Source organism: Sabethes cyaneus, chromosome 2 (genome assembly GCF_943734655.1).
Source record: "Sabethes cyaneus chromosome 2, idSabCyanKW18_F2, whole genome shotgun sequence".
Taxonomy (NCBI): Eukaryota; Metazoa; Arthropoda; class Insecta; order Diptera; family Culicidae; genus Sabethes; species Sabethes cyaneus.
Window position 1 is genome coordinate 235968713 of NC_071354.1, and position 17045 is coordinate 235985757.

Consider the following 17045-nt stretch of genomic DNA (forward strand, 5'->3'; position numbering starts at 1 on the left):
TTAAAAAAAAAATAAAATCTCCCACTATGCAATTCCCATGGAAAGCATAACACCCCCATCTGCTGACGATATTTAAACCATATCTCATCCAGTCTGCCACTTGCTCCGACGCTAGTCATAAGCTGCAGAGTTCATCCATGCAAGCATACACCAGCATTCGAGTACAGAGAGCAACCGCTCTTCATTGCTTTAAAGGTCTTAATTGAAGTGTCATTGTCACCGAATGCAAACAGCTCCGACTCACCCGTGACTTTCTTCTGTGTTCTCTCTCCGGTTCTTTCTTGCAGGCTATCCCAAAGTAGTGACACCCTCAGGATCCGGAGGCAACATCACACCGGGTGGTGGTTGTGGTGGTGGTGGCGTCGGTGGTGCCGCTGCTGCCGCCGGTGTAGCCGGTTCCATAGGCCAAGGACCTTACGGTTCGGCAGCAGGCGCAGGCGTAGGAGGTGGCGGTGCTGGCAGTCCCGGTGGCGGTGGCCCCTCCATTCGGCGCCAATCGTCCTCCCGTGGACTGGAAGCTCTTGCGCCACCGGTCCGGCAGGGTTCCTTCCGGGGACGCAATTCCCCGATCAACCCCACGGCGCCGGACAAACCGTCGTTCTCGGTGTGGAAGCGACGACCCTCCTGGCCTGAGGTCGAAATCAAATCATCGTCCGGGTAAGTTAGGTGGTGAACGAACATTGGATGTTGTATTGTCGGGATTTGTTATGGTTTCGAACTGATTTTGTTTTCATTTGCTGGTTCGGACTACAGCAGCGGTCACTGGGCCGCTCCGCTCACTGGACGGACACCAAATTCAATTGTCGATAAAGTTTATTTTCACGGAATTGCCGGATGTGTCGTCCTTGCGGTTGATTTGATTTGAGTTGATATTGGAATTGACACTTCGATTTGCGAGTCGGTTTATGTTAGAAATGAACATGATTTTCGATTATCAATGCAAATATTTCCGCATTATTGAATATTTTCATTGTTCTATTGAGGATGGGAACATGTTTACGATGTCAATTATTCTGCAATAACCCATTACAAATCGAATCAAATCAAATCAATGAAAACAATCAAAAGCTTTTGGCTGCATAATTTGGAGAAAAAAATTTATATCTTTCTGAAATATAACACAAAATTTATCTACAAAAGGAAATGTGTTCAACCGTTGAATCAATAATAGACAAACATTTTAATGTACCTATTGAGTGAACAACAATCAAAATACAGCAGCATAAACGTAGGCACCATCTAATCTGGGCCAGGTGGGGGGATGACATCACAGAGAACAGACATCCATTCAGAAACAAATTTGTCAAGAATTCTTGGATTTCAAATTTCAAATATTTCAAATTAAAATCATCTAACATACTAGTTTCCCAAATAAATGATTTGCATGACAGTTTGCATCTGGCGCTAGTATAAATGGACTATAAACAGTTACTAGGGCCAGTTTCCCAATCAATTTGACATACGTTTTTGTTTGGTTGTCTGTTCTCTGCGGTTACATTGTGCCAAAAACATAAGCGATAAGTTAAATACCTAAAAAATGAACAGCATCTATGAACAATACTGTACGGAAGGGAAGCAAAGAACGAAACCGAACATTATCTTTTAACAACTATTCGTATAAATGACGATTTTTAGTGTCAAACATTTTCCTCATTAGAGTGCTTGTATAAAAGGTTATGGCCATTAGAGTGGCATGCCGCATATTGGCACTACGCCCAGAATGACATCCGGTCTACAATATGTACAGAGCGGAACAGGACGCATACTCTCATCTAATCTAATCTAATCTCACACGAACGCAACCAATTCTGGAAGGCATCCTGGAAAATGACGATTACTTGAATCAATCATTTTTCTTAATATTTTTTGAAACGATGGTTCTACAATTGATGAAGGGACGGTAGGGAAAGAAATGAAAAATTTTTTGGTGAAGGTGGGGAAGAGCGGAAAGGAAGGGGGGGGGGGTATTGGTAGCTATGCTTGACAAGTAGTCATTTTGACTCCTACCTTTTGTCCAAATGACTACTTGTCAAGCATAGCTACCAATACCCCCCCCCCCCCCCTTCCTTTCCGCTCTTCCCCACCTTCACCAAGAAATTTTTCATTTCTTTCCCTACCGTCCCTTCATCAATTGTAGAACCATCGTTTCAAAAAATATTAATATATATGTATGACCGCATTTCAAGGTCAAGACTAAAAACTTGAGATTAGTCATTTTTCTTGTCAACGACCAGGCCAACTGCGCAGCATGTACCGCAGAGAGAATTTCAAGGAATCTAGTGGAACCAGAAAAAATACCTAATTCCATTAAACACCTTGAAATCAAGGGGAAAGAAGAAAGCATGTACCTCCCGTACCAAACGCTTCCCATATACAGACAGTCCACAATCATAGGTCACACACAATTATGGGTCTTTCTAGCTTTTTCTGCCAAATAATGCGTGAATATTATACTAATTGATTGATGAAGTTGTTACTTATAAGTAGCATTATAACAGTTTAATCAATCATTACGTGAAATTTAAACGGAAATTAGTAGCTAAAGCTAAAATGACCCACAATTGTGTGTGACCCATGATTGTGGACTGACTGTACATAGATATTGATTTATTTACAGTCGTTGGGAGTATCTGGGAGGTTAAGTGATACTCCGGACCCTCAGGGATGAACTAATGGCATTTAGACCTGAAGCCAGGCTGCAATTGGCCAAGGATATAGCGCCTTATTTTGCTCTCTGAAAATAGATTAGTTTGCCAAAAAAAAATTAGTTTAAATCTTATAAAACTTGTAACCTCCTAGCTTGGCTACTCAATTATACAAATTGAAATATTTCCAGGTATGGCCACGCGGAGGCGCTAGGTAGGGGCTTGGGATGGCTAGAGCTATGCTGGGCGCTTTTTCCTAGTTGCCTTCCCCATTTCATACCCGGAACAGGACGCATCCTCTCAGTAAAAAAACTGCTTAAAAATATGTCAAACTAGCTGAAAAATATGTCCACTTTTATTGACAATTTTGCCATTTATTATATTTATTTGGTGATAAAACCCGACTTTGTCATATATCCAATTAGTATCTCCAAGTTAACGGAATCCTGAAATGGCTGGCCAAGTCAACGGAATCCTGAATGGCTCTTCCCGACGAAACTGGTACAGAATTTGTGGCGAAGAATCATCCCTGTAGCTGATCGCCCAGCAGGTATAATTGTTTGGCGTAATTTTAGCAACGCTAAGGCCTAAGAGAAACTTTGACTTCACGTAACTGCTACTTTTGTCTTATAAGAAACATTGAGGAACTACCCTTCCTTCTAGTCTGTAAAGAGAACTTTTTTTTCACGCTTTATTATGCCTTTCCGGACCCTCAGGATTCTCTGTCTGGGGATTTGGCCGAGACGATACCATAGAATTGTTCGATACCAGCCAATGTTCGTCTAATTCTTGTTCATTTCCATTTTACATATTAGACTATTCTTCTGAGTCTCTCTTTTTAATATAACAGTCTTCGTTCACAGCGTTGATGGCGCGTACATATTTGCACCCTGACTTACTGAATGTGATGTAACCAGATAAAGAATAAAAATAGCTTCAGGCTATTCATTATGAATGGCACTTTAATACGTTGCAGTTTTTCAGAATGCAATGCAGCTGTTCAAAAATGTATCAACCATTTTATCTCCCAAACATCCAAATACATCAATAGCTTAAACCTGTATAACTACTAATGTACAAAATCTGGTAAACCAAGTATACTTGACTAACACTGGATAATGTCAGCTTTTCAACGGTGATCGTAAAAACTCGTCTATGGTCTTACCGATCCATAACTTTTCATTTAACTATGGTCGTATCGAACAATACACTTCATTCAATAATGAACACAACGAATCATTTTTCTTCATTTTTCTGGTCGTACCAAATCAATGATTCCATCTATGGTCGTACCGAACCCAAAACATCATTCAACAATGATCGAACCGAACCATTTTACTTATCTTATTTCGAATGTTTGGATGGATTATCTGCGTTACGCGTTTCAGCCTACTGTATTTCATTCAGTCATCTTCGGACGCCTATCTAGAAGTAGATAGACTTCTGTGTGACTGAGTCATTAAACCCACTCTGGAAAAATGAGGCATTTCACACAGCAATTGAATATTCTTTATTTATACACCTATACCAAAGACCCAACGATTGCGAATATGAAGAAGTTTTTGAATACGATAAAGCTAACTATGAAAGTATTAGAGGTAGATTAAACTGTGTTAATTGGCAACATATTCTCAAGAATGAAGAAAATGTAGACATATTTTATAAAATTTTGTTAGAAATAATGATACAGAACATACCGTTAAAGAAAAGAAGACGTCACAAAAATTCAAAAAGCCCAGTCTGGTATAACAGCCAAATTAAGAATCTAAAAAATCGCAAACAAAAAGACCATAAAATTTATAAAAAACACCAAACTAAAATCTGACAACTTTCCATCCATAATGCATCTTGATGAACGTGTTGAACTCGGAAAAGATTTGTAATCTCTTTGCAAAAATTTTTCAAGAAATCTATACAACATTTTCTGAAGAAGATCGCGATCGCGACTATTTTCCATTTTATCCGGAATTTTCAGTGGACATAGGTGTCAACCAACTTCATTCCCAGGACATTTTGCAGGCCTTAAAAAATATAGATGCCTCAAAAGGACCTGGACCCGACGGTATCCCTCCAGTTTTCATAAAAAATCTTGCAATGGAGTTTACAGCTCCTTTGTTTTGGCTTTTCAACTTATCACTGGAATCCGGAATCTTTCCAAAAATATGAAAAAGCTCTTTTCTAGTAACTGTCTTTAAATCAGGTAGGAAATCTGACGTACGTAATTATCGTGGTATTGCCATAATCTCTTGCATTCCAAAACTTTTCGAAGCAATTATTAATGAAAAATTATTCCTGCAAATTAAAAACAGAATTACAGAAATGCAACACGGTTTCTTCAAAGGACGCTCGACTACGACAAATTTACTGGAATTTATTGACTATTCATTGAATGCAATGGATAATGGAAACCATGTAGAAGCACTTTCTACGGACTTCAGCAAAGCATTTGATCGCATTGACATACCAATGCTGCTTTTCAAATTGCAAAAAATTGGAATTCAACCAGGGCCCCTGAAATGGCTTGAATCGTATTTATCTAATCGCCAACAAATGATTAAATTTAACGGAAAGAACTCGAATCCAATTCAAGTCACTTCTGGGGTCCCTCAAGGCTCTCATTTGGGACCTCTTCTTTTCATTTTGTATGTAAACGACATTTCCTTCATTCTCAAGAAACTTAAACTTATATGCCGATGACATGAAGCTCTTTTTGGAAGTAAAAAATGAAGAAGACATCAATGTATTCCAGAATGAAATACATATATTCTACACATGGTGTAAAAAAAGCCTATTAGAACTTAATGTAAAAAAATGCAATCTAATAACATTTACCAGAAACAGAACTACACCAGAAGTCTCAATCAGATTAGAAAATCAAACAGTAGAAAAATGTGAAAAAGTTAGGAATTTAGGAATTATCTTAGACTCCAAGCTAAATTTTATCGACCATTATAACGCAGTAATACACAAGGCAAATAACATGCTAGGTTTCATTAAACGTTTTAGCTACAATTTTTTGGATCCATACACAATTAAAACATTATACATTGCCTATGTGAGGTCAATACTGGAATACTGCAGCATTGTATGGTCACCTTTTTCCATCACGCACGAACAGAGAATAGAATCAGTACAAAAACAATTTCTCTTATATGCCCTTCGTAAATTAGGTTGGACATTTCCTCTTCCATCATACAAAGCACGCTACATGCTTATAAATATACAATCATTAAAAGAGCGTCGTAAATATGCAATGGTCTTATTTGTAAACGATATCGTTTCGCAGCATATTGACTCAGCAACACTTTTATCAAAACTGAACTTTTATACACCTACTCGGCAACTTCTTTTATTTGCTCAATTAAGGTTTTAGGCTTCAAGCCCGTTTTCCAATGAAAAAAGTACTTATTAACTATGAACATTAACTATTAAAAACACTCAAATGGGATGCAACTGTCCCCTAAAATACAAGCTAAGCCTATTTTTAATATTCGCTGGTGCCATGGTAACATTCACTTTATGCTGTAGATCGTTGAAAGCTTTCATGAAACGGCTCGTTGGCTCATGTTGGGAGTAATTCCTGTTTCGATGAGGTGGATTAAACACCCGGGTATTCCGAAGTGCAACTTGGCTGTGATTGAAGTGCAACCTTGAAGCAAGCATTTGACTGTCGGCTCGTCCAGATAGGATGTTTGTGAAGAACACTATGTCGGCAATCTTATGTCTGCAGTGGATTGTGTCAATGTTGACTAAAGAGCATAGGTCGTGATACGGCGGTAGTTCATCTCCATTGCACCTCAAGTACCGCAATGCAAAACGAACAAACTTTTTTTGGACTGTCTCTATCCGTTGTATATAGGTTACATATCGCGGACGCCAAACTACACTTGCGAAGTCTAATTTACTTCGCACAAGGCCTACATATATTGCTAGTATTGCATACGGATCCTTAAGGTCACGACCGTATCGTCTCACAAGAGCAAATAGCTTTAAGCAGTCTTTAATAACGTTGTCTATGTGACTTGTAAACGAAAATGAACGATCAAATATAACTCCTAGGTCACGAATGGTTTCCTTGCGTGACAAAACGATTCCGTTGTAGGAGTATTGAAATTCGATTGGACGTAGTTTTCGGGAAAAAGTCATAACAGAGCATTTATCTGGGTTGATGTTCAAGCCGCTATTAGCCTCTAGCCTATAGCCTACTCGGCAACTTCGTAATCGAAATTTATTTTCCATAAGCCATTTTCGCACAAATTATGCAAAATATGTATGATGGCCTCGTATAATCAATACTGCGAAACCATTGACTTTACAATGCCTCGGCATAGACTTAAACACCAACACCAAACGTCAACACGTAATCGTAACGCGTAGCGAACGATACAAAAGAATAAGTACACTTTTTAATCTTCATTTAATTATAAGACTTTTATATGAGAAAATTGTATATATTATACCAGTCTACATCGGTTGACGAAATAAATAAATAAATTACAGAATTACAAAAATTATAAATCGTCCAGTATTAGTTACACAAACTTTAGATTTAACAAGAAGCATTTAACAGTAAATTTTGAACTTTTCCTTAATAAAAACTCTAACTGGATACATTTTTTACAAACAAACTTGCACTTACAAGAAAACACGTCTTAATCCTCCGAGTGTTTCATACTAATTATGTAGCTTCGTCAGCTAGTGTTCTGCAGGTTTGAGTTCCCTTGGATTGTGTTGTACTTTGTTTGAAATTGGCGAAGTTTTGGGATTGACAGTTTTTTCCTCGCCGAGCACTTTTGTGTGGAATACCTCTGCCGTCAGCCTGGTCTCCTGGTCGTCAATACGTGTTATTATTCGGGTGTTATCGAAGCGAAATAGGTGTCCTTCCTCGATGGAGTGTTGGGCTAATTCTTCCTCTAAATAGGCGTCCGAAGATGGCTGAATGAAATATAGTAGGCTGAAACGCGTAACGCGCTTTACCGAAAAAAAAATCAACTAAACCCAAACATTTTACTTATCGATGGTCGCACTGAAGCATATACTTGATTCACCAAAGAAGGTACCGAATCTTCTTACTTATCAATGGTCGTACCGAACTATTTAGTTCATCTGTTGTCGTATCGAATCATATACTTCATTGAACTATGTTCGTACCGAATCATTTAATTCATCTATGATCATACTGAACCATAACTTCATTCAATAATGATTCTACCGAATCATTTAATTCATCTATGGTCATACCGTATTATATACTTTATTGAACAATAATCGTACCGAACCATTTAGTTCATTTATTGTCGTAGCAAATGATATATTTTTTTGAACAATGATCGTACCGAATCATTTAATTCATCTATGGTCATACCAAACCATACACACTCAAGTCGCTTTTTACGCGAAGAATATGTTTCGCATAAATCAAAACTGCGTAAATTCCGACGTGCACGTAAAAAACTGCGGAAATTCCGAAATTCGCGTAAAAATAGTACGCTCAGCGTGAATCAAAGCCGCTTAAAATGCAATTCGCGTAAAAAAACCTTGTAAACTCCAAACCCACGTGTAAAAATAAACGTGTTCATGATCGTCATTAAGGCAGTCCGGTTACTAACGGGACAGGCTTCTTCACACAGTAAAAAAAAACATGAGATGTCCGGAGACATCCGCCAGCGGCGGTGGCTGCTAGTGCACTGATTGCTACTTATTGTTCGCCTTTTATACACTTGTAGTAAATAGATTTCTTCCACATTCAGAACAATAGCTCCTACATATCACGTTCGGTCGAACGGCCAATAGCCTTTTGTGACTAGATTCGGCTCTACACTAGAAGCTAACTGCGAGATAATATTACAATGCGGCTTTCTGCCGCAACAAAACGTTTTAAGCACATTCGCGTTAATTCCGAAAAACACGTAAAAATAAAACGCGTAAATTCCGAAATTCGCGTAAAAAAGTGCGTAAATCCCGAAATACGCGTAAAACAAACCGCGTGAATTTCAAAATTCCCGTAAAATAGAAACAAATCACGTGAAAAGCGACTCCAGTATACGTCATTCAACAATGATTCTACCGAATCATTTAATTCTTCTATGGTCGTATCGAACCATATAATTGATTCTCCAATGAACGTACCGAATCTTCTTACTTATCAATGGTCGTGCCGACCCATTTAGATCATTTATTGTCGCATCGACTCATATACTACATTGACAATGATCGTACAGTATCATTTAATTCATCTATGGTCATACCGATCCATATACTTTGTTCAATCGAATGATTCTATCGAATCATTTAATTCATCTATTGTCGTACCGAACCATCTAATTGATTCTCCAATCAGCGTACCACATTTTCTTACTTATCAATGATCGTATACGTATACCGAATCATTTAAATTCATCTAATGTAGTTCCGAACCATATATTTCATTCAAGAATGAACGTATCGAATCTTTTTACTTATGAAAGGTCGTACCGAATCATACCGAACCGCACTATTTAGTTTCTCTATGGCAGCAACGAACAATGTACTTCATTCCACAATGAACGTATCACTCATCACTCATATGCGATCGTAGCAAAGTTTTTTATTATCACACAACCAGCTTAAGGGATAGTTATATGGATAAAATACTTCAATTTGAATTTGGAAGTTTCAACCTCCTCAATTGAATGAAAATACCACGCAGCGCATAAAAATATATGAATTGAGGTAAAAAATGTGGTAGGCTTATCGGTTTTCCTAGGTCTGCAGATCGAGTACAGGATGGGAAGCATAGAGACGCATTTTCATTATTCACTTCTCACCTCTCACTTCTCACTTCTCGCTTCTCACTACTCACTTTTCACTATTCACTTCTCATTAATCACTTCTTATTACTCACTTCTTACTACTCACTTCTCACTATTCATTTCTCATTACTTACTTAGGCCATTGCAAATCATTTTAAAAGTTTTTGTCACCCCCCCCCCCTTGGAAATTGGCTTGAAAAATCGGAGGGCCAAAAATTAATTTGTAGGATATGAGTTAAATTATTGTTATAAAATCTATTATCTGTGCACTCTACAGCATGAGAAACGTGAAAAATGAGTATTCGAGTTGAGTTAACGCTTCTAGCATTAAATAGAAATGGAAATTCAAACAGCGGAATTTCCGAAAATCGGCCAAAAAATTTATCTTTCGTTTTTATCTTTTTTTCGTAGATTTTTGCATGGAAATTAATAACGTATATATTAAAAACAAGAACAGATTTGGTTCACGTTTGAACTTAAAATTAAAATGCCTAAAGTGCAATTTTTTTTGCTCGATTAAAAAATTACCTTTGTTTTTTTTTCGCACCCCCCCCCCCCCCTTCAGTGGCCCAACACCGGAGGGCAAAAACTTTTTAAAATATTTGGAATGGCCTTACAGCTCTCTTCTAAGAATTTATTTCTCACTTCTAAATACTCTTTTCTCACTACTTAATACCTATCGCCCACTATTCATTACTCGTTAGTTATATCTCACTTCTGTAAGCCTCAAACTGCTCAGCGAGGGCCTGGGAGAGATTTATGCTGCTAAAGCAAATACTGTCACAACTTTTCGTATGCTCACCACACAACTCACTCGGACACAGAAACGGATATCAAACCAATAAGCAAGTTTTAGCCAAGAAAAAAACGTAAGAAAGCTAAATAAAATAAAATCAAAATTCTCAAAAAGCCAAAAGAAGAGTACTGATTACTCCGTTCGAGTTCGGTAAACGGAAACAAGGGAAGTTAGTTGCGGATAATGTTGCTTAAAGCCAAAATTACAATAAAACTATTATAATTTTTATTGGTCTCTCTGCTGAAAATTCTCAAAGTCTTATTTAGTTTATTTGCGCGTGTCCTTTACTATACTGTACTAGGTGGGCTTTATCGTTCCTTCCGGGTTTCGATCCTTCCGGTTAACGACGTATTCCCAGCAGTTGGCAATGATCACGCCGGGGCAAAACTTTCCCCTGTGAGTGATACTTCCATTCGAAGACTTGGAGTGCTATCACCCATGCAGTCGACCGTATGCCCTTTCGGTGAAACGATCCCGCATGAGTAACCCTACCGTCCGAAGACTTGGAGTCACACAGTTTATAGCTTATCCGAAGCTGGTTGCTATCAATGAGCGATATCCACATCAGAAAAAACTTTCCCCCGTGAGTGATCCCTCCGTCCATAGACTTGGAGGGCTATCATTTACACAGTCGACAGCTTGCTTAGAGGACTTAAGGAAATTCAAGCAGATTGAGATGATCATACTAAATTTGCAAAGCTAATTTCATATAAGATTTGTAATCACAAGATATACTTCTCGTTAATTTCTTACTTTACGGCAAATTCGGCTACGGTACTTCAGCTGTCTACATAACCCGTAGAATTCCCTATTGGCAGCCGCTATCGGCCTTTTTACTTCACGGCTCACATAGTTTGGTAGGGTTTATGATAGGTCCACTCCCACTCGCAGCTTCCTGTTTAAGATGCGTATACGCTTCTTCCACTGCAGGCCTGCCCTTTGTTAAACAGTAAATTCCCTTACCTCCCTTTCCACCATCTAACGTCAGAATCAACTCCGATATCTCAACCGCTATTCTGACGCTTTACTTCGAACCATCAAGGATAGCCTGTATCAGCCTAAACAGTTTTGCGGGAAACCCATGATCAAACACAATTTAATACAGCTCATTTCGTTCAACTGGATCATACGCCGCCTTGAAATCTATAAGCAAAAGGTGAATCTGCGTGTTGAATTATCGGAATTCATCGAGGATCTATCGCAAGGTCAGCATTTGGTCCATCATGGAACGTCCCCCTTGAGAACCGCACTAGTATTCTCCAGCAAAAGTCAATGAAGTCAATGAAATAACCCGGTAAATACGGTATTCGAGTCAATGACCCTTTTTGTAGACAGGGCATGTAAGGTCTTCTAATAAGTTCGTAACTTGATTGATTGCACAATACAGCTGCTCGCTCCAGACTTTCAAAAGTTGAACAATTTTCACTAACCATAGTATCAGCGAGAAAATTCATCAATATTCTCGTCTCGAAATTATATAACAATAAAAGAACCAAACTGATGTAATAAAATTGTGATACAACCTGTAGGGTTGCACACCGCGAAGCTCTGTTTAGAAGAAAATTATCCATTTCTAATGTAAATTACCGTCATACGCATCAATTGACTTTCCCAACACTCAAATTCGGAGGTTCGGAAGAGCATCAGTGGTAGACATAAAAAACAACAGTCTAAAATTCGTGTTTGGAGAGCTTAAAAAATATATATTTTTCAATTTCCCCCCACGCAGGCTTACCGAAACAACAGATGTTAAAAGCAAATAATGTTAAATGCAATGCAAAAAAAAAATAACCGGCACATCTGAACAACAAAAAAACGGCCTAAGAAAGACCGAAATCCCCAACCCATGGTGCCATGGTAATTCGCAGCTGGTTCGCAGCATTAGTACCGAACCGAATCGAGCAGAATAATGTTTTTTCTGTGCTCGGAATGGTTCCGCATTATTCGGTGCGTGCTTGGTAAGCAATAATGTTTTCCTCTATCTGTTATTTGCATCGAGCGCGAGCGCGAAAGTACCGTGCCGCATCAAACTAGGAGGAAACGAAGGATTCAGATTACGAACAATCGAATGAAAATTAAACTTGTTAAAAACTAACTAAAAATAATCTCATTTTGTAATTAGATTTTTGAGCGGTTCAATCGAGTGCTTGAAATTCGAAACTGTTCGACGTTTGAATCCGAACGGTATGCGTTGTTTAATATTTGAATATCGGGAAAGAAACGAAAACATTTAGGCAGCAAACGAACGCGCAACATGCGGTTATTTAATTTACGTTTGGAAATTGCTTCGATTTCATTCCACTCCAGCAGATTATGGCCGTTCGTTTTTATTCAATGACAACGACGAGTCTGACGTGATGATTTACTATTACAATTTTAGCATGCCGTTAACAAGTCAGCCATTTCTGTCTGGTTGTACTTCATGAGAGAAAAAATTTCAGTTTACCAAACGTTACGAAGCCGGAAAAATAACTTTATACATACGATAAATTTCATCTGTAAATTTGTTGGACTAAAAAAACACTTCGGATTTGGAAGAGAAACGGTATTTAAAATGTTTGTTGCCATTCCCATATAGCTCGAATATACAAACGAGTTGGGGAAATTTTTTTATTTATGATTTCTTTTCGAAATTCGACACTTTTTTTGTGTTCCATGCGAACTCTGTCGCACCTCCGGTTTTTCCGTAAAAATTGATGTTTGGTGATTGAAACCAACAATCAAAGAATACAATTGTACCAGGTTGCGAAAAAAGCTACACTGAACACACTTTTAGAAGCCGATAAACCGGAAATTCAGTTTTTTTTCGACTTGCACAGCACGGGCTAACCTCCGATGAAAAGGAAATTATTCCGTTCCGTAGGCTGATTGCTGTTGAACCGAAAAGAAATGAGAAAAGCAGCACGCCAGAAATAAACACAATGTACCTACACACGCCTGACGACGCGACGGCTGCGGCTGGTTGGTAGGCAAAAACTTTCCATTTCCGCCCGGCGCGTCTGGAATATCACATAAACCGGGGGACGAGGGCGAGCTTTTCATTGGTGGTTACCACAATTTATCGGGAGAAAGACATACACTTTCGCGATGCCGGCCAAGACTAAGCTCCTGCTATTGATGTCGGTCTAAAAAGAGCCTGCCGATCGGGGCTAATGGCAGCGAACAAAAGCGCGTAGGTATATGTGTGTGGGTCGGGTGCAGATAAAATGACGAACCAACCAACATCGCCATCGCATTCGACTGCTCGAGATGATGGTGCTCTCTAGATAATAAACTGGCAGCGAGCGGCATTTGTCCGTCGCCGGAAGGACTGCGTCAGCGGCTGGTAAACACGGCTATAGTCGGAGGCTCTTTGTGGCAATTCTAGGATTTTTTTTCCAATCACCATGGTTTATTTTCTATAGAAAAGCAGCTTCCTGTTTGAATTTTAGTGCGGCTTTGATGAAATGTGATTTTCATTCATTTTTGTCATCTCTTTGTTGCATATTTGTCTCCGGTTCTTGGTAGTCGTTATTTCATGAAACGTGCTAGATTTGAATATTGAAGAGCATTTCTTTGAATTCGTCAAAAATAATTGATATCCATTGATAGTTCATTTTCTGTTCGTGGAAAGTAGTTGAAGTTTACTAGATTTTTGTATGATAGTTTTAGATTATTGCATTAATTGGCAACTGCACACCGGATGACGAAAAATTCGCTCGTGCACATGTTTTTCTTAGAAAGAAACTATGCAAAATATTATATTCAAAAGCAATTGTGCTTGTTGCAAGATCATTGCATTGCTGAACCATTTAACAATTTTAACCCAGTATGGGTAATATTTTTATATCTATTTCATCCAAATACTTTCCCGAGTTACTCCGCAACTTGTATACTATTTTTGTCACGGTTTCTTCACTAAATTCTTTTCTTACTACCTTCCCTTAATTATCTATATATGTACCTCGAATCAGATCTAGCAATATCATGCTTTCTCACTTCTGTGACAACGTCTCAATGTTTATCGCTTCATGAATTACTTTCGCTGACTTTAATAATATCGGCCAATAAAATTGAAAAACAAAATTACGCTCTGAAGCAAATTTAGGATAAACAAACGATTGGAGGCTGATAGTAGTTTGAGGATTTAAGCTTCATTTCCAAAAAGAAATGTGGAAAGCATGATGAGGTTCGTCGCTTTTCTGGCCCTTAAGTTCCTTAACATAACAGGAATCCCTCGAATAACGCGATGGGTGGTACTGTACGCCCCTCGCGATATCTCAGCGGTCCATAAACCAATAAAGTTGATTTGTGGTAGTAGACTAGGTTGTACCACATACTAACAATGTACCAAAAATCAACTTTATCGGTTAATGAACAACTAAGAAATCGCCATGGGCGTACACCACCACCCACCGCGTTATTCGGGGGACTGCTGTATATCCAAAATGAATTATTCTATTTTCTATGGAGATGTAGGGGAGAGAGAGAGAAAGGGAAAGAGCCTGACAAAGCGCGCGAGGAGAGAGAGAGAGAGAGAGAGAGAGAGAGAGAGAGAGAGAGAGAGAGAGAGAGAGAGAGAGAGAGAGAGAGAGAGAGAGAGAGAGAGAGAGAGAGAGCGTGAACGATAGCGACAGCGTGAACGACAGCGACAGCGTGAGCGACAGCGTGAGCGACAGCGTGAGCGACAGCGTGAGCGACAGCGTGAGCGACAGCGTGAGCGACAGCGTGAGCGACAGCGTGAGCGACAGCGTGAGCGACAGCGTGAGCGACAGCGTGAGCGACAGCGTGAGCGACAGCGTGAGCGACAGCGTGAGCGACAGCGTGAGCGACAGCGTGAGCGACAGCGTGAGCGACAGCGTGAGCGACAGCGTGAGCGACAGCGTGAGCGACAGCGTGAGCGACAGCGTGAGCGACAGCGTGAGCGACAGCGTGAGCGACAGCGTGAGCGACAGCGTGAGCGACAGCGTGAGCGACAGCGTGAGCGACAGCGTGAGCGACAGCGACAGCGACAACGACAGCGACAGCGACAGCGACAGCGACAGCGACAGCGACAGCGACAGCGGTAGCGGCAGCGACAGCGGTAGCGTGAGTGAGAGCGGTAGCGGCAGCGACAGCGGTAGCGTGAGTGAGAGCGATAGCAAGAAAAAGGAATTAAATTGGGATCTTTAAGGATGAAAATACAAATTAACAGAATAAAAGAAGTTGTTCCCAAGGATTGCCAAGGATAGAGATCTGTTGAAGTGAACTTGAATTGGATTGTAGACTATTTTAGAAAATTAAAATAATAGCTGAAGTCGCTCATTGACTTGACTGATTTGATTATTCTGAGCAAAGAGGCGCCTCTCTCTCTAATATAGAATTAAAAAAAAAAAAAAATTATTCTGAGCATCCTTACTCTGGTCCTCGACTATGGTTTCTACTTTGATCTTCTAAAATTCACTTACGCGATATTGAAACTTCCCAGATCCACATTTCAGAATATTTTCTCGCTTTAGAAATTCATAGACTAATGGTTTAATCTAATCCTAGCGATTTTAGGATTCCAGGACTTCAGGACTTTAGGATTTTAGGATTATAGGTTAAGGATTTTACGATTTCAGGATTTTAGTACTTTAGGACTTTAAAATTTTAGAATTTAAGGCAGATTTTTATGTTTTTGGAAAATTAGTATTTTTCGTCTTTAGGATTTTAAGTTATTAGGAATTTGAGTTTTTAGGATTTCAGGACTTCTAGATTTTGGTATTTTAATGGTCACAGATATATTGTGTGTGTTTGTGTGTTTGTCCCAGCTATTTTTCTCGACTGTCTGTCTGACTATCTGTCCCGTTTGTATGTCTGTCTGTCCTGTGTTGCAGTCTGACCCGTCTTTTGTTCTATCCCATCTCGCTGTCCCATCTGTCTGTCGTCTAGTCTGTCTATCCTGCATGTCTGTTTGTCCCACATATCTGACTGTCCCGTCTATTTGTCTGTCATATCTATTCCGTCTGTCTGTTTGACCCGCCTGTCTGTCCAGTCTGTCCCGCCAATCCCGTCTATCTATCCTGTCTGTATATTCGTCCCACATGTTTGTCCCGGTCTGTCTGCCTGTACCGTTTGTCTGCCTCCCATCCTGTCTGTCTGTTTGTCCCGCTTGTCTGGCTGTTTGTTTGTTTCGTCTGTCTGTCCCATCTATCTGTCCATCCAATCTGTTTATCTATCTGTCCCATCTGTCTGTCTGTCCCGTTTATCTGACTGCGCATCCTGACCGCCGGTCTATCGTTTCTGTCTGTCTGTCCCATCTGTCTGTCTGTCCGGTCTGTTTGCTTGTCCCGTGTGTCTGATCGTCCTGTCTGTCTGTCTGTTTGTTGGTTTCGTCTGTCTGTTTGTCCGTTCAATCTGCCTGTCTGCCTGTCCCATTTGTCTGTCTGTCCCATCTGTCCGTTTGTTCATTACGTCTTCCTGTACTATCTGTCTGTCTGTCCCATCCGTCTGCCTTTACCGTTTGTTTGTTTGTCCCATCAATCTGTTAGTGTTGCAACACGGCACTCCTCTGCTAAAGGAGGCAGGCTGAGAGACTTCTGGCCTAAAGTTTGGAAAGTGTGCAGGCTGACAGATCCTTGGTCTGACGTTTAATCGTGATACAGAGAAAGGAAAAAAGGTAAACAAAGTGATAGAAAAATTAATAGCAACAACGTTGTGCAAGTACGAAATCAAGCTATAGCAAGAAGAATTTAGTGATTAACGACGAATAAATAGTGCGGTAAAGTGTTTCCGGTAGAGAAAAATTGACCTAACGCGATTCCCGTGAAATTAGAAGTCAGCCAGAGGAAACTTTCTTACTTATCAAAACAA

The 17045-nt window shown here is 39.6% G+C and overlaps 1 protein-coding gene across 1 annotated transcript in view; it reads left to right on the plus strand.

The window, feature by feature from the left end:
* The window catches only part of LOC128737042 (BAI1-associated protein 3), a 216613-nt gene that overhangs the window by 52090 nt on the left and 147478 nt on the right, over positions 1–17045 (plus strand). Inside the window, exon 2 of the mRNA XM_053831589.1 lies at positions 288–657. Within this exon, the coding sequence (XP_053687564.1) occupies positions 288–657 (370 nt within the window). The remainder of the gene's footprint in view (positions 1–287; positions 658–17045) is intronic.